General features: G+C 36.3%; 1 protein-coding gene across 1 annotated transcript; it reads right to left on the reverse strand.

Annotated features, from left to right (window-relative positions):
- Nucleotides 1-2,777: 2,777 nt before the first annotated feature.
- Nucleotides 2,778-23,943, reverse strand: pdgfba (platelet-derived growth factor beta polypeptide a). Its single transcript, XM_073861479.1, has 7 exons — nucleotides 23,485-23,943; nucleotides 17,220-17,316; nucleotides 13,057-13,125; nucleotides 9,222-9,415; nucleotides 8,245-9,121; nucleotides 4,137-4,266; nucleotides 2,778-3,960 (listed from the first exon to the last, which is right to left on the reverse strand). Exons 1-7 carry the CDS (start codon nucleotides 23,551-23,553, stop codon nucleotides 3,957-3,959), a joined length of 1,440 nt encoding a protein of 479 aa, XP_073717580.1. The 5' UTR covers nucleotides 23,554-23,943; the 3' UTR covers nucleotides 2,778-3,956.
- Nucleotides 23,944-25,260: the final 1,317 nt, after the last annotated feature.

The following is a 25,260-nucleotide window of genomic DNA, read 5'->3' on the forward strand; positions in this document are numbered from 1 at the left end:
TAATGTGACCACCACACGCTACACGGATTGAATCGCACCGGGCCAAAACACTCACACACTGTACGCACGTTGACAACGTTTAGATGTTTGGTGTGTGATGTGGTTATATTCTGCATTGCTTTGCTTTATTGAAAAGTGGTTTTAGAGTCCGTGCCAAATGATGCCTATAAAACCTGGAGAATGCTATTAGCTATTAGCATTCTCATTCATTTCAATGGTGGTTGCTTAGCTAGTGCTGACAGCTTGAAAGTATGCCAGCTGCTTACTGCAATGTTACATCTTCATCTTTATCTCTGTATTGAAAAGTTAAAATCGTTTCAAACTTACAGACTGATCTCACAGGAATGTGTAACTATTTTTTACGAGATGGCTAGTTTGTATTAAATTGTATGACATAAAACTGGAAAATCATATGATTGTTAATTCTTGATCACAGTATGCAAGATTTCTACACAGACCCTTGCAACTGAAAATAATATTATTATGACCTAAAGTAGTTATTTTATAACTTGTATAATCATCATGGATTGTGACGCGCATGCACCATTATGATTACTTTCATTATTGTAGTCATATAAATCCTATAAAATAGGATTGTGCGATACTATTATTTTCATGTTTTCCTCCACCTGAAAATGTTATGCTTTGACCTGCAAATTTGTATCACGTGACGGCGTGTGACCAATAGATGACAGATACGTCAAAGGTCACCAAACTTGAACTTCGTAACACAGCAATAATCGAAATTTTTCATATAAGCCTGCCGAAATGAATGCGAATGAATGGAAATCAATGAACTGAAAAGCCTACTGTACTTACTGGCGCAAAAGCTCATACTTAAAGTAAAACACCACCGTTTTGAAATATTTTATCTATGTTCTTACCTCAACTTTTTCCAATGTGTACAGTTCATCTTTGTACAGCGCGTTGTGAATGTGTTAGCATTTAGCCTAGCCCCATTCATTCCTTACCTTGGGTTCACACCAGCCGCATTGAGGCGTCAAATTCGCGTCTAGTTTGCCACTTGAAAATGTTTACTCTCTTCATTCGCGCGTGAAATTGTAGTTATCGAGACATTCACGCAGAAATTCGCGTCATGGGAGGGCCTTTTCATAGGCTTCTGCGACTCAGCTCGCTTTCTGTAATCACGTCACCACTAGAGCAAGCTCCTGATTGGTTAACGCAGCGCGTTTTTCCCCCAAAATTCAAATTTTTAAACTCGCGCGTTTCCTGCAACAACACTCAATTAGCGCGAACTAGACCCGTGAATGAGGTGGAATCGCGTCTACTGCGTCACGCTAAATGCCTCATTTGTGCCGCGAGACAACGTGTCTTTACATTGACTTAACATTGAAATCACTCGTGCTTGACGCCTCTACTGCGGTTGGTCTGAAAAATCGCCTTATTTTGTACTTACTCGTGTAACTACTCATGTAACAGTCTTTAAATAGGGAAAACATGGAAGTGTTGGTGGCTTCTAAATTCATCCGTTTGGAACCTAAGGAATGAATGCTAGGCTAAATGCTAACACCTTCATGATGCGCTGTATAAAGATTAAGTGCAGGCATTGAATAAAAATAGGGATGTATTAATTTGTCTAAGTTGAGGTAAGAACGTAGTAAAATATTGAAAACGGTGGTGTTTTCTTTTAAATTAATTAATAAGATTGTATTAATTAATACAAATTATAAAACGCCTCGTTCTGGTTCTATATTCTGATTGGTTGAAACGCGTTCTAAGCCGTGATAAAATACCCCGTAAACCCACGGTTCAGACAGCATCACAAGTATCACTGCGCCACTGTTGCTGCGTACTGATTTATGAAAATAAACACCACAATCTTTAATAATTTTTTCATTTTTCTACATTTGCAAAATTATGGCGATATCCAGATAAATGTCATAGATATTGCTGAGTCATTTCGTCAATAAAGAGAAAACGTTCTCTGGGTTGTTTTTGTCTTAAATTGATGTTTCCGCTATTATCCACTAGATGGCAATCTTACACAACTTAAACACTGACGCATTCACTCGATACAACAGCGTTGTGGTAGATTTAGCGTGACGTGTAAGTTTTGATGGCTCTGAATCTGATCTCTTACAAAAGTTCTTCACAAAAATGAAATTATCTCCGCTTTTAGCTGAAAATTTGAGAGGTGATAACGATTAAGAGAACAAATGAAGGTAGGATGAAACTATTTTGTTGTTGTTGTTGTTGGAAAGCAGATGGACTGTTCTTTCATTTGATATTTTATGTTTATTTAAAGAAGATACTTTTTCTGTAAGGCATTAAACTAAAACTGGGTGGCAACTTTAAAAAAAAAACGCTGAGGGGGAAAGCGTTAAGCATGCTTCCAAGCATATTTGATCATCACTTCAACAGTTGCACGATATATATGTTAATGTATATTTTAGATGAATGTTGATTTATAAATTAAATTGATTCTGAGGAACTACTTTGTTTGGCGGAAGAGTAATATTTGTACTAATATAATTACAACTTATTTGTGAAACCCTACTATGCATATGAAGTAACCATCTTATAAACGCAATAAACCCCGCGAAGCAGTGGTGTTACAGTGCATTTTATAACAGCTAAGGGGGTTTGCGTCGCTTCGCGTCGTGCCTAACAACGCCCCTTAGCTGTTATAAAATGCACTGGTAACCCACTGCTTCTTGGGGCTAATTGCTTTATTAGCCACCTTGTAAAATAATTTACGAATTGCATTTACAATTAAGTTTAAATGTACCAAAAAAAAGAAACAACAAAAGCAATGATGAATTTATCACTTTTATATTTATATTAAAATAGCATTATAACATTAACAATAATTCTCATTAAAACAAATAATTATTTAATTACTCTTGGAAGCAGATGGCAGAGCATCTACCTTTATAAATAAGTTACGAGCCAGAAAAAATGCATCATTTACAACAGTTATTTTATAGCTTTACAGGATTTCAAAAGCAGCTGAATGCACAGACGGCAGGCATAAAATGTCAGTGACAGAGCACTTCATACTGCCCCCTACAGGATGGGAGTATTTCACGGTAACGTCTATACACAATCATTTTATTTTAATCTTGATTTAGATCCTATTTGACCATGCACATTTGATAATCCAGTGTATGATAATCCAGTGTTTCTGCACCAAATAAATATTGTGCAAGATACGGTTGTCTCTTACAACAAAGTACTATGACGGTACCACTGATTAACATATATTAATTTACCATGGTATATACATCGCATTACCATGGTGCCATGTCCAAAAATGCATGGTACTATTTTGTAAGTGCTTTAATTTATCCAAGTTTCATATCTAGCCAGCTGATATCTTGGTATTTGATAAGCTCAAAAATGTACAGATTATACGTTTGCGATGCATTTGTAATAGTTATGTTTTGCATTTCATACTCTAAAAGTCCTGAGCTTCATATCTCCTGCTCTTCGAGAGTCCGAATTCCTCACTTCCAGTTACGTATTCCAGTTTTAACTTCTTTTTCGCAACTTCAAGTTGCTATTTCAGTAGTTCCTTAAGTGAGTAACAGTCCACAGGCTTTTTCCAACCTGGCCCACAGTGGGTTTCTATCAAAAGCGGCTTCCATGCCACTTTGACGATTGAGTCAATATTGCACAGCATTTGGCCGTTGTATATGTTGAATGATGCGCATTTGGCCGACTTTACTTTTAAATACGGTCTCCTTTTGGAATCCCTTTTAAGTCCATGCTTACGGGATATCCTGAGTTTAGCCAGCTCTCATAGTGCAGAGACCAACGACTGCAATGACTGATGGGAAATGTAGTTCGTAGGAGCTTATTTGGCAAAGATCAAAGACGTTTCCAGTTATTATAGAAAGATATTTCCAGTGTGTCTCCATTATATCCTGTGCGTCTCCGCCCAGCTTTGTGGTTTCTCCTCGGACTTTGGCAGCGGTTCAGAAACATGGCCTTCTTCAGGACATTACCCTAATGGGAAATGAAGGACGAAATCTGATTAGATATTTAATAGGATTTGACTATAAAAGGAAATTTTTGGCTTAAAGCTGCAGCGTGTAATGATTACGTGGGCAAAAAGCCTGTTTTTCTATTGATAGGTATTAAAATGATGATTTTTGAGACATCTATTATCATATGACATTACCATTATCATTGCTCTCATGGAGGCCTTGCTCATCCTCCGATGTTTCCGTCGCCGCTTCCGCGGGGCCGGAAGAGGGGGCGGATTCTGCGGGGCCGAAGCTGTGGTCGGAGGGGCTTTCGTCACTACGGGATAATAAAAGAAAACAGAATTTATGTGCCATTAAGTATGGAAAAAATATCTCAGCATCACTTTTTTGTCGACCTTGTAACTTAATTAGCGACTGCTGACGTTAAAAAACTGCGAAGAATAACAGGAAGTAAGTTTGTACTGTAATTACAATTCAATGTGTGCGCACACTGTTACCCTGTTTAGCATACACTGCAAAAAATGATTTTCAAGAAAAAAGTTTCTTAGTATTTTTGTCTTGTTTTCAGTAAAAATATCTAAAAATTCTTAAATTAAGAAAATAAGTCTAGTTTTTAGACCAAAACTATCAAATTAAGTGATTTTGTGCATAAAACAAGCAATAATCTGCCAATGGGGCAAGCAAAAAAATCTTGAAAATTTTTCTTAAACAGTAAATTCAAGAAAAATGTGCTTATCCCATTGGCAGATTTTTTTGCTTGTTTTGTGCACAAACTCACTTAAATTTGATGTTGTTGGTCTTGGGGCTGGACTTGTTTTCTTGGGTCGTTTTGCTCATCAAGAAAAAGCATCTTAATTTAAGATTTTTTGGATATTTTTACTATAAAAGAGACAAAAATACTAAAAAATTTTTTTCTTGAAAATCATTTTTTGCATTGTACTTTTGGATACTTGTGTGCTGACGTTAAAAAACTGCGAAGAACAACAGGAAGTAAGTTTGTACTGTAATTACAATTCAATGTGTGCGCACACTGTTACCCTGTTTAGCATACACTGCAAAAAAAAAATTTCAAGAAAAATTTCTTAGGATTTTTGTCTTGTTTTCAGTAAAAATATCTAAAAATTCTTAAATTAAGATGCTTTTTCTTGATGAGCAAAACAACCCAAGAAAATAAGTCTAGTTATTAGACTAAAAATATCAAATTGAAGTGATTTTGTGCGTAAAACAAGCAAAAAATCTACCAATGGGGTAAGCTAATTTTTCTTGAATTTAGTGTTTAAGAAAAATGTTCAAGATTTTTTTGCTTACCCCATTGGCAGATTTTTTTGCTTGTTTTATGCACAAAATCACTTAAATTTGACATTTTTGGTCTAAAAACTAGACTTATTTTCTTGTGCCGTTTTGCTCATCAGTAAAAAGCATCTTAATTTAAGAATTTTTAGATATTTCTACTATAAAAGAGACAAAAATAATAAAAATTTTTTTTTTGAAAATCTTTTTTTGCAGTGTACTTTTGGATACTTGTGTGCCGATGTCACAACCACACTGCAAAAAATGACTTTCTTACTTAGTATTTTTGTCTTGTTTTCAGTGAAAATATCAAAAAATTCTTAAATTAAGAAAATAAGTCTGGTTTTTAGACCAAAACTATCAAATTAAGGGATTTTGTGCATAAAACAAGCAAAAAATCTACCAATGGGGTAAGCTAATTTTTCTTGAATTTAGTGTTTAAGAAAAATGTTCAAGATTTTTTTGCTTACCCCATTGGCAGATTTTTTTGCTTGTTTTATGCACAAAATCACTTAAATTTGACATTTTTGGTCTAAAAACTAGACTTATTTTCTTGTGCCGTTTTGCTCATCAGTAAAAAGCATCTTAATTTAAGAATTTTTAGATATTTTTACTATAAAAGAGACAAATATACTAAAATAATTTTTTTTTTGAAAATATTTTTTTGCAGTGTACTTTTGGATACTTGTGTGCCGATGTCACAACCACACTGCAAAAAATGACTTTCTTACTTAGTATTTTTGTCTTGTTTTCAGTGAAAATATCAAAAAATTCTTAAATTAAGAAAATAAGTCTGGTTTTTAGACCAAAACTATCAAATTAAGGGATTTTGTGCATAAAACAAGCAAAAAATCTACCAATGGGGTAAGCTAATTTTTCTTGAATTTAGTGTTTAAGAAAAATGTTCAAGATTTTTTTGCTTACCCCATTGGCAGATTTTTTTGCTTGTTTTATGCACAAAATCACTTAAATTTGACATTTTTGGTCTAAAAACTAGACTTATTTTCTTGTGCCGTTTTGCTCATCAGTAAAAAGCATCTTAATTTAAGAATTTTTAGATATTTCTACTATAAAAGAGACAAAAATACTAAAATTTTTTTTTTTGAAAATCTTTTTTTGCAGTGCACTGCAAAAAATGACTTTCTTACTTAGTATTTTTGTCTTGTTTTCAGTAAAAATATCAAAAAATTCTTAAATTAAGAAAATAAGTCTAGTTTTTAGACCAAAACTATCAAATTAAGGGATTTTGTGCATAAAACAAGCAAAAAATCTACCAATGGGGTAAGCTAATTTTTCTTGAATTTAGTGTTTAAGAAAAATGTTCAAGATTTTTTTGCTTACCCCATTGGCAGATTTTTTTGCTTGTTTTATGCACAAAATCACTTAAATTTGACATTTTTGGTCTAAAAACTAGACTTATTTTCTTGTGCCGTTTTGCTCATCAGTAAAAAGCATCTTAATTTAAGAATTTTTAGATATTTTTACTATAAAAGAGACAAATATACTTAAATAATTTTTTTTTGAAAATATTTTTTTGCAGTGTACTTTTGGATACTTGTGTGCTGATGTAACTACCACACTGCAAAAAATGACTTTCTTACTTAGTTTTTTTGTCTTGTTTTCAGTAAAAATATCTAAAAAGTCTTAAATTAAGAAAATGAGTCTAGTTTTTAGACCAAAAATATCAAATTTAAGTGATTTTGTGCATAAAACGAGCAAAAAAAATCTGCCAATGGGGTAAGCAAAAAAATCTTGAAAATTTTTCTTAAACACTAAATTCAAGAAAAAAAATCAAGAAAAATGTGCTTACCCCATTGGCAGATTTTTTTGCTTGTTTTATGCACAAATCACTTAAATCTGATATTTTTGGTCTTAAAACTAAACTTATTTTCTTGGGTCGTTTTGCTCATCAAGAAAAAGCATCTTAATTTAAGAATTTTTTGATATTTTTACTATAAAAGAGACAAAAATACTAAAAAATTTTTTTCTTGAAAATCATTTTTTGCATTGTACTTTTGGATACTTGTGTGCTGATGTCACTAACACAATGCAAAAAATGACTTTCTTACTAAGTATTTTTGTCTTGTTTTCAATAAAAATAATTAAAAAGTCTTAAATTAATAAAATGAGTCTAGTTTTTAGACTGAAAATATCAAATTTAAGTGATTTTGTGCATAAAACGAGCAAAAAAATCTGCCAATGGGGTAAGCAAAAAAATCTTCAAAATTTTTCTTAAACACTAAATTCAAGAAAAAAATCAAGAAAAATGTGCTTACCCCATTTGCAGATTCTTTTGCTTTTTTATACATAAATTCACTTAAATGTGATATTTTTGGTCTAAAAACTAGACTTATTTTCTTGCGCCGTTTTGCTCATCAGTAAAAAGCATCTTAATTTAAGAATTTTTAGATATTTTTATTATAAAAGAGAGACAAAAATACTAAAATATTTTTTTCTTGAAAATCATTTTTAGCAGTGTACTTTTGGATACTTGTGTGCCGATGTCACTACCACACTGCAAAAAATGACTTTCTTACTTAGTATTTTTGTCTTGTTTTTAGTAAAAATATCAAAAAATTCTTAAATTAAGAAAATAAGTCTAGTTTTTAGACCAAAACTATCAAATTAAGTGATTTTGTGCATAAAACAAGCAAAAATCAGCCAATGGGGTAAGCAAAAAATCTTGAAAATTTTTCTTTAACACTAAATTCACTAAAAAAATCAAGAAAAATGTGCTTACCCAATTGGCAGATTTGTTTGCTTGTTTTATGCACAAAATCACTTAAATTTGATATTTTTGGTCTAAAAACTAGACTTATTTTCTTGGGTCGTTTTGCTCATCAAGAAAAAGCATTTTAATTTAAGAATTTTTAGATATTTTTACTGAAAACAAGACAAAAATACTAAGATTTTTTTTCTTGAAAATCATTTTTTGCAGTGCACTCTTCATGGTCCACTAAAAAGTATACAAAATATAAAAGCAATGCAGCTATAGGCCACCTACCTGTTTGTTGTGTGGTGGTCTGTTGATGGCTGAACCCTTGTGTTGTGTGATGATGATGATGATGATGGTGTTGGTGATGTTGATGACGAAGACGATGCTGCGTTTCTTCTTGACGCCGTTCCATTTCCTCCTCTTGCGGCACCTTCTGATGATTGCTCGCTTCTGGTTGGTGGTGTTGATGATGTTTTATAACTTCTGATTGGTTGGAGTGATGACTTGGCACTTCGGACAAACCGCTGGATTGGCCGATCACCTCGACGTGGCTGTAAGTGCGACTTAAGCCTTCTAATTGGCTGCTGTGTCCCGAATCGTGAGCAAGATTGCGTATTGGTTGCTGTGGGGTCGTTTCATTGCGATGTTGCTGTGGTTGATCGTCATGGTGATGCTGTTCCACAGTGGGCGTCTTTATCGTCGTGTCGTCTCCGCTGCCTAGATGCGTATGATGTTCGGATGTTACGTGATGTTCCTCTGTTTGAGTTTCATCGCTCATCATGTGTGGAGCTCCGAGTGTGGTTTGTCGAGTGGGAATATCTAATTTATTTACATAAACTGGGGTGTGCGTGAGTGTGTGTTCAATTGTGCCCACTGTGTGTGAAAGTGTGTATTTGGACTGCAACTGTAGTTCTGGAGTTTCTTTGTCCTCCAAATTGAGTCTCTGATTATGCTTCAGTTCATCATTGCGATGGAGCTCCTCTTTCGATTGGCTTTTTGGCTGCGTTACTTTAGGGTGGTGCTGAGGTGGAGGAAGGGGCGTGGTCTGGGGCCGCGGGGGGTGTGCAGAAACGCGCGATTGACAGCTACAAGTCACATGATCCTCTACAGGTATGATAACTTTTTCATAGACTGGATGTCGGTTGATATACTGAATTTTTGTCATCTGAATAAATAAAAAGAGAAATCAAAATAATGTTTACCATTTCAACACAGAAATAAAAGGTCGTTGCACTAGTAATTGTTGTACATGTTCATATGGGTACCTGTAAATGTCGTGTGTGTATGGCACTTGGTACACATTGTACCGTGCGTGTGTTGCAGCAGCCAGAACAACGCTGTACCTCCACACATAGAGGCCATAACAGAAAGTTGGCATTTCGTGTATCCAACATCGCACGGGTGACCTCCATTACTTCCGTCCTCACCTTACACATCGCCGGCTGGGCCACCTGAACGTCTAAAAGAGAAGCACAGAGGATTCAGTTAGTTTAAGTAACCGACCACTAACATAACCAAGAGTTTTCAATTTGAAACTTTGTCCTGCCCCACACTGTATCAGGCTGGTCAGGATGCATAACAAACAAAGCAATGCTCCGAACTCATTTACACAAGTTTTCGCATACAAATGTTAACTTTTTTGTGTTTTTAACTCTTTCCCCGACACTAATGATTTATCTCGTCAATTAACTCTTTCGCCACCAGATATCTCGTCAATTAAGAGAAAACGCTTCCCCGCCAATGACGAGATCTTTCATCTTTCCGCAATACCGCTATTATCCACCAGGTGGCGCACTTCCGCAACTTATACAACCCGGAAGTAGCGCCTCACGTGAAAGAGAAAGAACTCCGTGTATGTTTTAAAGATCACTCTGCATCTGATCTCTATCAAAAGTCCTTCACAAAAATGGAATTATCTCAGCTTTTGCTCAAAATTTTGTGTTTTTGAAGAAACTAATGAAGGTAGGATGAAATGGTTTTGGTTTGTTTGAAAGCAGAGGGTCTGTTCTTTCATCTGATATATTGTTTGTTTATATATTTAAAGAGGAACATTTTCTGGAAGGCATTAAACTTTTGTGAAAATCATGAAAAATGCTGGCGCTGGCTGGCAACTTTTAAAAAAAAAAACGCTGGCGGGGAAAGAGTTAAGGGAAAACATTTGCATGAAAAAACGTGTTCCTGATGAGTTTTTATGTTAATCTGTAATACCGCGATTATCGACTAAATTTATCAAAAAACTGATGCAAAAAATATTTATTAATTTTACACTCCGTGTATGTTTTGATAATCTTTCTGAATCTGATCTCTAACAAAATTCCTTCACAAAAATGCAATTATTTTAGCTTTTTGCTATTTTTTTATTTTTCTTAAGAAAAATACCCATATTTAAGAGTTTAAAAGCCGAGAAAAATATAGATAGAATGAAAGGGTTTTTTTTCTCGTTTTGTTTGTTTGTTTATTGTTTGTTTGAAAGCAGAGGGTGTGTTCTTTCATTTGATATATTTGTATGTTTATATATTTTTAGAAGAAAATTTTCCTGGAAGGCATTTTGTGAAACTTTTGTGAAAATCAAAAAAATAGGCTGGTGAGAAACGAGTTAATGGTCTTACTCTTACCTGACAATGGCATGAACATTTTTCAAAATGTGTTTAAAAGTGAAAAGTTTTCACGGATTCACGCGAATGGGATAATTTTCATAAGGTTGTCGTCTGTACGTGAAAACTTTTAAAAATGCAAAGGAAAACTTTAAAGGGGACATTCCATGAAAATCAGACGTTTTCCATCAGTGGTGTAGCAAGTCAGTCCCGGGCCCATATGCAAAAAAATTTACGGGCCCCCTTAAGCCAAAGCCCCCCCAACCTTGTCCGTTGCCACTGTTAACTGTGGCGCGCAGGTCAACATATACTTTTAATAAGGTAGTCAAATATTTTTACTTTACTTTTTTACTAAAGGGTATATTTAAATAAAGAAAAACTAAATGTTTTGGGTAGTTTTTGACTACTTCTCCGCCTTCTCTTTTCTCTTTAAGGCCCCACTTTTATGTTTATATTTGTCCATCCTTAATGTTCATGTAGATAGCCGCTGTAGTAACCTCTCACACTGTGTTTTCTTTTTTTTTGGCGCGGCGATGCGTCATGTAAAAAATGATTGCATAGTAGTCTACGGCAGCCATGGAGTGCAAAAATAATAATAAACGCAAACAAGAAATGACGGAGAAATTAGACATTACGGAGAAATTAGAAATCACTACACATGATATGCATACAAAAATATATTTCTTGCTGCCACAAATAAAAATTAAATTGAAATTTTTTTTTATTAAAAGCTGGGGCGGGCCCAGGGCCGGGCCCCCTATTGGCCCAGGCCCATTTGCACGTGCATACCCTGCATGCCCAGACGCTACGCCACTGTTTTCCATGTTTAAGTGCTGTAATCGGGTCCCCAGTGCTTCTATCAACCCAAAAAACATGAAAATAGCAACCCTGTAACTTTGTTTTGGTAAGGCTCTCTCTGCAAGTATGTGAATATATAGGTCATGCGGATTTCGCTCCCCCCATGACGTAGGTAAGGGATCTTATTATAAAGATACAGCCCCTTCAACTGCGCTATCCAACCATGACGCTACCTCGAGTGCGAGTGACCGAGAGAAAGTATGACTGACAGCACGGCGCGTTTGTATTCCCTCAAACACAAACAGGAGCCTTCAATCTTATAACTTGTAGTTTTAATAATCTTTCTAAAGATTGAATTAACGTTCTAAAGGATTAACGTTATCTTAGTGCAAGAGAGAGAGCGAGTGAGGGAACGAACGAGAGAGAGATAAAGTTAGAAGTGACCAAACACATCAACGTTTTTCCTATTTAAGACGAGTAGTTATACGAGCAAGTTTGGTGGTACAAAATAAAACGTAGCGCTTTTCTAAGCGGATTTAAAAGAGGAACTATATTCAAGTAGTAACACCCTTCCTCTCCCATTATGAGAGTGAGAAGGGGAGCGGACTTTTCAGGCGAGTCCAAGTACTCCCAAAAGTGCTATTACGCCATAAAATATAGTTCCTCCTCTTTTAAATCCGCTTAGAAAAGCGTTACGTTTTATTTTGTACCACCAAACTTGCTCGTATAACTACTCGTCTTAAATAGGAAAAACGTTGATGTGTTTGGTCACTTCTAACTTTATCTCTAAATGGTACAATTGAATGAATGGGGCTAAGCTAAATGCTATCGAAGCGTCGCAGCGCGCTCCAGCGCTTACGTGCACGCACACAGATGATAGAGGGATGTATCAACAATTCTTAGTTAAGGTAATAACATATTTTAATATTGAAAATGAGTAGACTATTCCTTTAAATGCGTCACGTGTCTTTACAGGATTTTTACAGTATGTGTGTATGCACGCACAGATTCCGGAAAATCTAAATCAAATGATCCCGGACAAATCCCTGAAGTATTTTCCGTAATCTCTGTGTGAAAAGGGCCTTACATTGTTGTATTTTAAACCTACACGGAATCTAAAAATAACACACAAAACCACTGTTACACTCACAGATACACAAAAAAATGGTTTTAACACGCCATAAAACATAAAAACGGCACACTGTCAAGTGCTTGAACGAAACATAAACACACTTTTCTAAGATATTTATTGTAGTACCCCACACGATTCACTTGCTAGGATTTAGACAAACCAGACCAACAGGACTAGAGACACACGCTGTAATTCAATCTCTCAACACTGTCAGGCTGTAAGTGTGTAGCGTACGCAGATCAGAGGCACACTTGACTGAAAGTGAGAGCTCAGTGAGAGAAAAAAACATTTAGGTTCGCACTTGTATGCGAAAGCAGCGTGGGTGGTAAAATTGAGCTCTGAAATGTGAGGTTGACCTCAGGACACACGGCTAGACCGGACTCTGCTCTGGAGACAGAATCAATCAAAGAGACACAACAGCCATTTCCAGAATATCTCATACAAAGACACGGTAAAGTCACAACAGCATTGCGAAATTGAGCTTCCAGTATTGTCGGAAAATAATCAGCTTTTCAATTCGCTAAAAAACAAAAAGACAGAAAAGAGAAAAGAAGAGATGGGATCGGTCGGACTTACTGAGGCTTCTAGGAAAACGTCTGTGCGTTTCATTGAAGTGAATCTGGATCTCTGGCTTGTCATCTTCCTCTGAAACAGAAGGGCGGTAATGATTAGAAAAGACTAAACTTCATTTCGACAGTCGGGTCTGGAATTCAATCAAGTTTTAATAGTTAATGATCATTAAGCTTAGTTTAGCTTTCTTTCATTTTGACTTACAGTATGAAGTCCTCCCTACTAAAAAATCAATCCAGCTGGTTTTAGCTGGTTTAAGGTGGCAGTAGCTGGTTTAAGCTGGTCCTCCCAGTCTGGCAAAGCTGGTCAAGCTGGTGGGTCAGCTGGTCCTCCCAGCCTAACTAGCTAAGTCCACCTAGACCAGCTTAAAAAGTGACCAAAACACAGCTAGACCAACTTGCAACACCAGCAAATCCAGCCAATACCAAGCTGGGAGACCAGCTAAAACCAGCTTATGCTCTTTTGGGAAAATGCACATATTTTATGTAGTGGAGTTTTTGCATGAATTGCAAAAAATGACTACTAAACTTTCAAAAAACGTAATTCTAACTTAAATAAATGTATGAGATCATTTGAATTCATCCCTATTATTGAAAAATCCAGCTAAGACCAGCATAAGCTGGTGAGCTGGATTTAGCTGGTCTTCCAGCATGGTTCTAGCTGGTTCTGCTGGTGTAGCAAGCTGGCCTAGCTGTGTTTTGGCACTTTTTAAGCTGGTCTAGCTGTGTTTCGGTCGCTTTTAAAGCTGGTCTAGCTGTGTTTTGGCACTTTTTAAGCCGGTCTAGCTTTGTTTTATTCACTTTTTAAGCTGGTCTAGCTGTTTTTCGGTCGCTTTTAAAGCTGGTCTAGCTGTGTTTTAGTCACTTTTTAAGCTGGTCTAGCTGTGTTTCGGTCACTTTTAAAGCTGGTCTAGCTGTGTTTTAGTCACTTTTTAAGCTGGTCTAGCTGTGTTTAAGTCACTTTTTAAGCTGGTCTAGCTGTATTTCGGTCGCTTTTAAAGCTGGTCTAGCTGTGTTTTAGTCACTTTTTAAGCTGGTCTAGCTGTGTTTAAGTCACTTTTAAAGCTGGTCTAGCTGTGTTTTGGTCACTTTTTAGGCTGGTCTAGCTGTGTTTCAGTCACTTTTAAAGCTGGTCTAGCTGTGTTTTAGTCACTTTTTAAGCTGGTCTAGCTGTGTTTAAGTCACTTTTTAAGCTGGTCTAGCTGTGTTTCGGTCGCTTTTAAAGCTGGTCTAGCTGTGTTTAAGTCACTTTTTAAGCTGGTCTAGCTTTGTTTTATTCACTTTTTAAGCTGGTCTAGCTGTGTTTCGGTGGCTTTTAAAGCTGGTCTAGCTGTGTTTTAGTAACTTTTTAAGCTGTTCTAGCTGTGTTTTAGTCACTTTTTAAGCTGGTCTAGCTGTGTTTCAGTCCCTTTTAAAGCTGGTCTAGCTGTGTTTTAGTCACTTTTTAAGCTGGTCTAGCTGTGTTTTGGTCGCTTTTAAAGCTGGTCTAGCTGGGTTTCGGTCGCTTTTAAAGTTGGTCTGGCTGTTTTTTGGTTAATTTTTAAGCTGGTCTAGCTCTCTTTTGGTCACTTTTTAGACTGGTCTGGCTGTGTTTTGGTTACTTTTAAAGCTGGTTTGGCTGTTTTTCGTTCTCTTTTTAAGCTGGTCTGGCTGTGTTTTGGTTACTTTTTAAGCTGGTCTAGCTCTGTTTTGGTCACTTTTTAGGCTGGTCTGGCTGTGTTTTTCGTTCTCTTTTTAAGCTGGTCTGGCTGTGTTTTAGTCACTTTTTAAGCTGGTCTAGCTGTGTTTTGGTCACTTTTTAGGCTGGTTTAGTGATTTGGTCACTTTTAAGCTGGTCTAGCTGTGTTTTGGTCACTTTTAAGCTGGTCTAGCTGTGTTTTAGTCACTTTTTAAGCGGGTCTAGCCGGACTTAGCTGGTCAGGCTGGAAGACCAGCTGACTCACCAGCTTGACCATCTTTGCCAGGCTGGGAGGACCAGCTTAAACAAGCTACTGCCGCCTTAAACCAGCTAAAACCAGCTACCAGTTTATACTGGAATTTTCAGTAGGGATACGAATTAGCCACCTCGCAAAATAGGTACGTGTTGCCATGAAATTTTTTTGGTCTGGTCTATGTTGTACCCTACATTCATCCAATCTACCGTACATCTATTAGCGATCTCCTTAAACTATAAATTCTGGGTATGGCAGTCGTCCTATGTATTAATGGTCACAACATTGTCTTATATGGCTAAAATGCTCACAATTGTCGAAGGGACACACACACACGCACACAAAGGATTCCGGTTTAGGGAACAATAGCGTAGCCTTGTGTTTTTGTCCCGTCTGTAAACTGAGACCTGGATTGAGCTCAAGGTCACTGCTATTGTGCCTGTCTAGGGCTATACACAACCCATTCATGTAAATATTGCCAATACTGACATACATGCGCACACACACACACTGCATTCCAGACCCTCCTTTCTGCCTCACCTACCCACTCCCATATACACATTCCATAGATGACCAGAAATTTACTGGTTTGAAATAAAGCTTCACCTATATGGGACTTCAATAGCCCATATATATATATAGTCTATATGGGCTATCTCGTACCTTATTGCTTACATATAGTCAATTATTTATATATATATATATATATATATATATTTATTTATATATATATATTTATATATATATATATATATATATATATATATATATATATATATATATATATATATATATATTTATATATATATATATATATATATATATATATATATATATATATATATATATATATATAATTGACTATATGTAAGCAATAAGGTACGAGATGCTGTATTGTCAATAAAGCCCCAACAGAGTATAGTGTTTTTTACGTGTACGCAAATGTATGCGCACGATCAAACGCACAGCCTTCCAAAGTGTAGTTTGTTTGACTCGTATGTGTACACAGACGTTCGACGCATGCGCATTCTGACAAAATGCAATGCATCTCCTGGGCTACATACTACATTCTCCAGTACGCGCATGCATGACCTATGCGTACAATGTGGCGGTGTGCGTACAGTACGTGCAAAAATTTATTCACGCACACTGTACGTGGGCCCTCGCGTATGCGTAAAAAGTGGCACTCCGGCCTTTAGTCACGGCTGAAGGGTGTTGTTAGGCACGTCGTGAAGCAGACTCACGATACAGTATTAGCCGTGAGTACCTTATTGCTTTTATATAATGGTTACCACACAATAAATACATTAAAGCAAAAAACTATAACTTAATGCAGCTTTCATGAAGTAAAATTACCTTCCGCTGAAAAAAAAAGTCCCTCACGGAACGTGAACAGTAACAGAATGGCCTTGTCCCAAATAGCACCCTTTCAGTCTTGTGGCCTTAAATTGCGCGTGATCGCTTAGTTTACAAGTCCGTAGGGTGTCACATCTGTCATTTTTGCGCTCTGATGTGTGCTCATCAGCGCCCCCTTTGCACCCCTGATTCGCTCACAATGCTGCAAGCTTCACGCACTTCACAAACCCAGAAGTCCTTGCGAAAGAGCAATCACACCAATCAGACGACGGATGGGAGGAGTTCACACTGATGGGCAACTTCTCTTCTTATTTCCGGCGTGGCGCTCGAGACTGTCCCAAAATACGACTCTGGTGCACCCTCGTGAACTCGCGTCAAGGGTCCCTAAAGTCTGCACTACATGATGTCATCGAAGTCCGGAGTGTGCCATTTGGGACAGGGCCAAATTGAATGCTTCATATATGTTTACATTGCTAAGAGTGCTGTGCAATGATACATAGAATCGTTGGGTGGAGTGATCATAAATAAAACACGTTATTGACCAATCAGAATCAAGGACTGGAACTAACCGTTTTATGTATAAAGTTAGATCTACGGTCGTAAATTAGAATAGGTAGACCTTTAAACTTGAAATGGGACGTTTAACATTTCTTATAATTGGCCGTGGGCATTTTTGTAGGTCAACAGCTGGGTCACTGATCCATAAAATTAATTCATTAAAAAACAACATCATCTTTTTTCCATTACGCTTTTATGGATTTGGCAGACACTTTTATCCAAGTTAGGCATTTTATCAGTATGTGCGTTCTCTGGGTCTCGAAACGATTATTTTACAATGTTGCAAATGTATTTTAAGAGTGTTTTAGTTTGGGATCTGCTTTACCTACGGATTCTACGTCCAGAAGTCTTTTCAGATCATCTACAGATGAGATTGGGCTGTTCAACACTACATCCACCAGCGATAAAGGAAGAGGGTCTCCCTGAAAGAAAAAGAGAGAGAGAGAGATGATTTAAAACACCAGTAACTTACAAGTGACACCTAAACATAAACACACCTGTCCAACTTTCAATAGCAATTCTTCATGTCTAGCCAACTTACTGATAACAGATAGAAGATAACCGACTAGTGAACATTATAAACTTACACACAAGATCACAGCACAAGGAGAAGATTAGTGGAGAGAGAGAGAGAGAGACAAAGAGAGAGGGAGCTTGACTATGTGTTTATTTTTTATCTCTGTCCTTTATTAAGCTGCATTACTCAGAATCAGGTCACTGTGTGTGATGCGGTCAATGTCATGTGGCAGGCACACAGCGGAAAAACAAATACATAAAAGATACATTTAATAATAAAACGCAAGTAAATAACCAATAAAAATTCTTTCTTATTAAACTTACACACTATAATTTACAGATTTACTAGAAATATCAAAAGATTAATCACATACAAAATAAAAGCTTGTTTTTGCAATTTGTGTGTGCACTGTGTGTAATTATTTAGTGAATATTAATACACACACATGCATGTATCTATTTAAGAAACATTTACATGCATTTTTTTATTTATTTATACATTTTAGGGATGCTCCGATCGATCGGCCGATAATGCTTGCTATGTTTCTCAATTAATTATTGTGAAATGCTGCTACATCCAAAAGCTAGGGGGGCGCTCTCGTGCAGAAACTCAAAATGCGCTGTAGACGAAGAACCATACACACACAGCTCCAGAAATGGCTTAAGGATATATTTATATTGCTGTTCTTCAAACCTTTTCAGGTATTTTCATGATAATAAAGAATATGTAATTGTGTTTGACGAGTGTTGTTTTTTTTAAATGCATGTTATAAACTATTCAAACTAACATCGATTTCAGATCGATAAGGACTTACTGATCAAAACCCGTAGTACATGAAATAGCTGTGAATAAGGTCCGCTGTATGTATGATCGGCATACATGTATGTGTGTATTTATATATATATATACATGATAATTACACACAATACACACAAAAATATATTATGCAAACAAAAACATTTATTTTGTATGCGATTAATCGCGATTAATCTTTTGACAGCCCTAAAAAAAGCAACTAATTTTAAAATAGCAATGTTATTATTGTTATGAATTATTTACTTTTTTTAAATTATGTGTGCATATCTATGCATTTACTTTTATTACTTTTATTTTCTGTATGTGTTTTCCTTGGGAATCGAACCCATGACCTTTACGTCACATATCAGTGCTATACCAAATGAGCTAGTTATATAGACCAATATCAATTATTCCAATTACCTGGCCAATATTTGCCTATTTTGAGAATATTGACATTGAGCAATAATCAGAAAAATGTTGACATGACCACCCACCCATAGGTTTGACATAGTAGTGTACGCACTTTTCATATGCGAAGGGCGGAGCAAAACAACGCTCCGCATTCGTCATACGACACTACGAAAAGTGCGTACACTATGCTGATACCCTCCTGAATGCGGAGGAGTCTAAAGGGGGTCGCACACTGGACGCGCCATGTCGAGTCGCGTCTAGGTCAACGCGGAGGTATCGTAAACCGGAAGTGCACATAAATAAGCGAGCTTAGTCAGATAGCGTCTACTTCAAAATACAAAATATACGTTAGCAGCCAATGCTAATCGTTAATGATTTGGGACAAATATGATGTTATCGAATGTTTAACTATGTGATTGGCGCTCTGTGGCGTGACAGGGATTTGAACAACTTCAAAGTCAAAGCTGGGGGCCGCGGACAGGCGCCACCAGTCGGCGCCGGTGTGCGTATACTCATAGAAAACAATGTGTTCAATTTTTTTAGAATAGCACTGAGCTGCGCGTCCGGTGTGCAACCCCCTTTAGATGACGCCATTATCGGAAGCTATTTATTTTTTATTTGTAAAGTTTTAAATGTGTATATTTCTCTTACAAAAACACATTGATTACCCTAAAGGCCTTTATTTTTCCCCTGGAGCCGTGTGGATTACTTTTGCGAATTGCGATTTTTTGGATTGAAGGACCCCATATTCATTTATTATGACAATTGGAAGAGTTAGGACATTTTCAAAAATATCTGAATATGTGTTTTTATGAAAAATCATGGATGTTTTTAACTGGGGTGGCTTCAGGGTAAGTAAATAATGGGATAATGTTCATTTTTGGCCAAACTATCTCTTTAATGTTGACCAAGCGCAAATGCAACTATGTTTTGTGTTTAAGCATAAACAAAGGGGGCGCTGCAGCAGAGATTAGCGTCAAACTTTTAAATCAATTGGTTTCTAACCTTTTTCGTTGCTCCCACATACATATATGACAGTTTGAGGCCTCCAAATCTCTGGCGCATGTGCAAAATTTAATAATTATTTGACATATACAGAGAATATTTTAACTACCTTATGTTGGCATTGAAATATTTTTTTTCAACAAACTTTACAAATATTTTTATACAAAACTATTAGTGGAATATTTTATGCATCTTTTTTTCAGGACCACATCCCTGTGAATGTACTGGCCAAGAGTATGTTTCTACCCTTAACGATTTTTGCCTGATCTATGTACTTTATGCTAATATGTTGCAGTAAAGTACGGAGTATATTTTTTGTTTTTCCGTGTGCGCAAACATACACACAGTCGAATGCATTGCCTTGCAAAGCGTACTAGTTTATTTGACTCGTACATGTATACAGACGTTCAACGCATGCGCACTGGGCCAAAATGCAATGCATCTTCTGCTACATACTACATTCGTATGCACATTCGCGACCTACGCTTACAAAGTATGCATGGTTACAAAAATCCGGTTGTGCGCGTACAGTGCGCGCATACTATTTTGATGAAGAAATTTGCGTCATGCACACAGTACACATACTTGTATATGGGTAAAAACGGAGCTATACTTCTAGCTTAATCCAAACAAAACATAGGTCACTTATATATAAACGTGTGCATCTTCGTTTATTGTGTGATAGTTATTATTGTGTAAAACAAATGTGCACTTAGTATATCATGATGCTGTCAAATGCATACGTGCGTGTACATCTAACACTTATCTTAAGATGACATCACTACCATTTGCCACACGCTCTTGCTTAATCCCGTGAGACCGTGGGCCCACAGGAATGCCAATAGTTCATCCCGAGTGAAAGTAGATTGGGAATGTGGTATAATTATGGACCTGGATTGCTATACTCGCACACATGGGAAATAGAGCCCGGAGGGCAGCCACATGGCAGTCTGCCATAACTTTGAAACCAGACATAAAGAAATACTGTATGCATGACCGTGACAGAAAACAAACGCGCGCACACACCCTATACACACCTGCACGCACAAGCGCATACATTTCGTCAGGTGGACAGATAGACGTATTGAAAGAAGGACAAAAAGAGAGGGATTTCATTCAAAGCAGCACACTGACCACGCTGACTCTGATTTGATAATCATGCTTATATAAATGAGATTAAATATTATATGGAAAGGAAGTAGAGAATGTATCGCTTAAAGTGATATTGCATCTTAAAATGAACTGTTTGTTTTTTGTTACTTTCATGTGTTGTTCTCAATGTCTTTCTTTTATCTGTGCACCACAAAAGAAGCATTTTCGAGCATTGTCCTACCCACTTGTTTTCATACAAAGAAAGTGAATGGGAACTAAAGCTGTCATGCTTTAAACAAAGAACATTATATAAGTGGCCTATACATTTTATGTTGAGATCAGTCAGATTTATATTATTATTTAGTTATTTACTTGAAATAGATTGACCAATGCATGATGTCCTCGCATGTGTCCAATCATAATATACTGTACTGTAGGATGAATAAATGATGACAGAATTTCCTTTTTGGAAGTGCAATAGGCCTTCTGTTTTGAAAACTGAGTCATTAATTCAATCCACATTGATTGTCTCCTTTTAGGATTAACTTTTATTCGATTCCTGAGTCATGCCTGGAAAAACATTTTAAAAGAAAAAGTTAAGCTCTCGAGGCCGTGACACATGCCAAATCATCTTATGTGATCCCATCCTCACGTCCGCAACATCTCGCCTAGATTATTGCGCTCTCTTATATAACTTGAACACAACATTTATGATGCACCAATCAGAGATTAAAATCTCATTCGACCTTCTACACTCTTGTAAGAGGGCTGACCTATAGTTTTTTTGTTTGTTTTTGTTTTGTTGATGATGTAATGGTGATATTGAAAAAACAGATTACAAAAGGATTTAGGTCTTATGTGTGCATGTGTGTCTCTGGCCAACAGATGATGCCCATAGACCTTCTATCAAAGGTCAGGGAGCATAAGTGGGAATATGTGGATGCATGAATCAAGATGCATGGGTGATCCTGCCAATGCAAAATGCCATTCAATTAGTTTTAGATGGAGTACAGCACATCACAGGAATCATATTTTACGTCAGCTAGCCATTAATGCAAATTAAATAATTAATAATTTTTTTATAGTAATAATATTTTTCTCTCTAAATGTCTTTCAGTGCTATTTTTACTCTTAGCTGTGCATTTACTGCGTACTATACCGACTGCACTTCTTCTTTTTATTTCTTATATAAACTTTTTAAAAACATACACTGCAAAAAAATGATTTTCAAGAAAAAAGTCTTAGTATTTCTGTCTGGTTTTCAGTAAAAAATATCTAAACATTCTTAAATTAAGATGCTTTTTCTTAATGAGTAAAACGACCCAAGAAAATAAGTCTAGTTTTTAGACCAAAAATATCAAATTTAAGTGATTTTGTGCATAAAACAAGCAAAGAAATTTGCCAATGGGGTAAGCAAAAACATCTTTTTTTTTTTTTCTTAAACACTAAATTCAAGAAAAATTCTAGAAAAATTTCCTTACCCCATTGGCAGATTTTTTTTGTTTCTTTGTTTTAACAAAATCCCTTAAATTTGATATTTTTGGTCTAATTTAAAAAAAATGTAATATATTTTTACTGAAAATAGGCAAAAATACTAAGACATTTTTTCTTGAAAATCATTTTTTGCAGTGTATGACATTTCATTCCTTTTAATATTATTTTAACTTCCTGCATCTTTAGCTTTCATTGTGATTATGGCTGCATAATGATTAATCGCAAATAATCGTTTGCAGAATAAAAGTTTTTGTTTACATCAATATATGTGTTTGTACTGTGTGAAATAATTTATATATATATATATATATATATATATATATATATATATATATATATATATATATATATATATATATATATAATTTTTTTTATATTCTGCAAACGATTAGTTGCGATTAATCGCTATGCAGCCCTATTTGCGATTGATATGATTCCCTTTTAATGAGATTTAAATTTTACTTTTATTTACTGCATATCTCATTGCTGTTTAATTCTGCGAATCATTCCAGCCCTGCACTTTGAATTACTTTTGCATGTGTGCTATATAAATACACTTGCCTCGCCTTGTCTACATTTACATTTACGCATCTTGGCAAACGTTTTTATCCAAAGTGACTACAGTGCATTACAAGCAAGATATACATTTTTTATCAGTAGGCTATGTGTACGAACCCATGACCTATTGCGCTGCGAACGCAAGCTCTACCCATTTCTTTAGATTTTAGCATTGATACAACAACCACTTCGGTTAAAAATTACCATTCTTCAAAGTTAACAGCAATTCTGATCTTAAAATGTAAAAAAAGAAATTTAATTTATTATAGCTTAACTATTGATTAATACAGAAGACCCCTAAAACACCCCACAGGGCTAATATATCATATAAATGCAATGCATAATACAGTATCAAATTGGGTTTAGGCACCGACAGTGATGATCCCGACTGATTTGTTTTGGCAGTGGTGTACCTGGGAACAAATCCAGGACACATTAAGGTTGGCAACACAAGCTGTACCTCATTGCTGGGCATTCACATACAGATAAAGCATCAACCCCAGTATATTTTCTCTGTCACTGTATCAGGGTCCTAAGTGCCCTTCAAACAGGGGCCAATACGCACTCGTGCATGCTTATGAAGCAATCTGTTACACTTATATCACACATGCTTAAATTTCACTCCACAAATCAAAGCGGTCAATGCAGCTATTGTCAAAGAATGAAACGCAACGTGCGCCGATCAGATGCGTGACGTCACTCAGGTGAGGCTTACCTGCGTGCGACCGGAGCGCAGGCACGCCGCGAGCGCCGCGAGCACCAGCAGCAGAAGCCGCGAGCTCATCGCGTGCGCACATCCAACTGTCCCTCTCAACGTCAAACGCACGCTCGCTCGCGCGCGCACTCAGCTGCCGTGAAGTTTATTCCGGGGTGACTTTAATTTCTTCCAGCAGATTCACGTTAAACTCCAGTGTGAAAATATTGATACGGCTCCGTTAAAAATCGCATTTTATTAACTTAATTCACAAGAAAGGCAAAAACTCCACTCTTCTTCTTAAAATATGCGCTTTATATATCCAAACGGAATATGTCCGGTGTCGATTTTAAAAATAACCAGTGCATAATGATCCAAGCTCCACAAGTATGCGACTTTCCTTGAGTATGCAGCAGTATTGCAGTGGCACGAGTTTCTGCGCGCTTCGCAGGTGGTTTAATGTCCCACTGCTGCAGTTCACGCTCTGACTTCAGACTAAAAGACAGACCACGCCCCCGCGTTATTTGATTGGCTCTCCGCCCCTATAGGGCAGAGCTACTGTTTCCATATATGGTAAGTGATTAGGAATGATGAGGGTGTCTCCTCATACATGACCTGAGATTCTCAAAGAGTTGCTTTTATTTGGAAAAACTCAGTTTTCCCACAGCCACCTGTTCAGTCTTGTTCCACAACTGGAAACTGAGAGCAATGAACTGTGAAATCACTTTAAAGTGGACAATGCAGACTCTTATATTTGTACTAAAGGCCTATATCACAAAATATGTCCTGATCCTACACTGTAAACAATTTCTGTATAAATTACAGTATTACTGGGTATTAATGGCAACTGGCTGCCAGTAACTTACTGTAGATTTTACATTTATGTTATTTACTGGCAACAGTTTGTTCAAAGTTAAATGAACATGAAATATTTTCAGTCTTTATCTTCTACAGTAAGTTACTGGCAACCAGCTGCATAATTACAGCAAATAGTTTACAGTGTAACATATACATTACTGTAATGCCAAAACAAATAATACATTATTGTATATAACTTACATTTTTAATCCTTTTTTTTCAGTTGTTAAATATATGAAGAGTTTGGTTCCAAAACGCAATAAATGCCATTTTTGAAAAAAATGATTTACTGCCAAAATCAGTATTATATCAGGTCAGTATTTAAAAGTAAAATCTTAAAGGAATAGTCTACTCATTTTCAATATTAAAATATGTTATTATCTTAACTAAGAATTGTTGATACATCCCTCTATCATCTGTGTGCGTGCACGTAAGCGCTGGAGCGCGCTGCAACGCTTCGGTAGCATTTAGCTTAGCCCCATTCATTCAATGGTACCATTTAGAGATAAAGTTAGAAGTGACCAAACACATCAACGTTTTTCCTATTTAAGACGAGTAGTTATACAAGCAAGTTTGGTGGTACAAAATAAAACGTAGCGCTTTTCTAAGCGGATTTAAAAGAGGAACTATATTTTATGGCGTAATAGCACTTTTGGGAGTACTTCGACTTGGTGCAGTAACACCCTCCCTCTCCCATTATGAGAGTGAGAAGGGGAGCGGACTTTTCATGCGAGTTGAAGTACTCCCAAAAGTGCTATTACGCCATAAAATATAGTTCCTCTTTTAAATCCGCTTAGAAAAGCGCTACGTTTTATTTTGTACCACCAAACTTGCTTGTATAACTACTCGTCTTAAATAGGAAAAACGTTGATGTGTTTGGTCACTTCTAACTTTATCTCTAAATGGTACCATTGAATGAATGGGGCTAAGCTAAATGCT

The sequence above is a fragment of the Misgurnus anguillicaudatus genome, chromosome 23 (assembly GCF_027580225.2).
Source record: "Misgurnus anguillicaudatus chromosome 23, ASM2758022v2, whole genome shotgun sequence".
Taxonomy (NCBI): domain Eukaryota; kingdom Metazoa; phylum Chordata; class Actinopteri; order Cypriniformes; family Cobitidae; genus Misgurnus; species Misgurnus anguillicaudatus.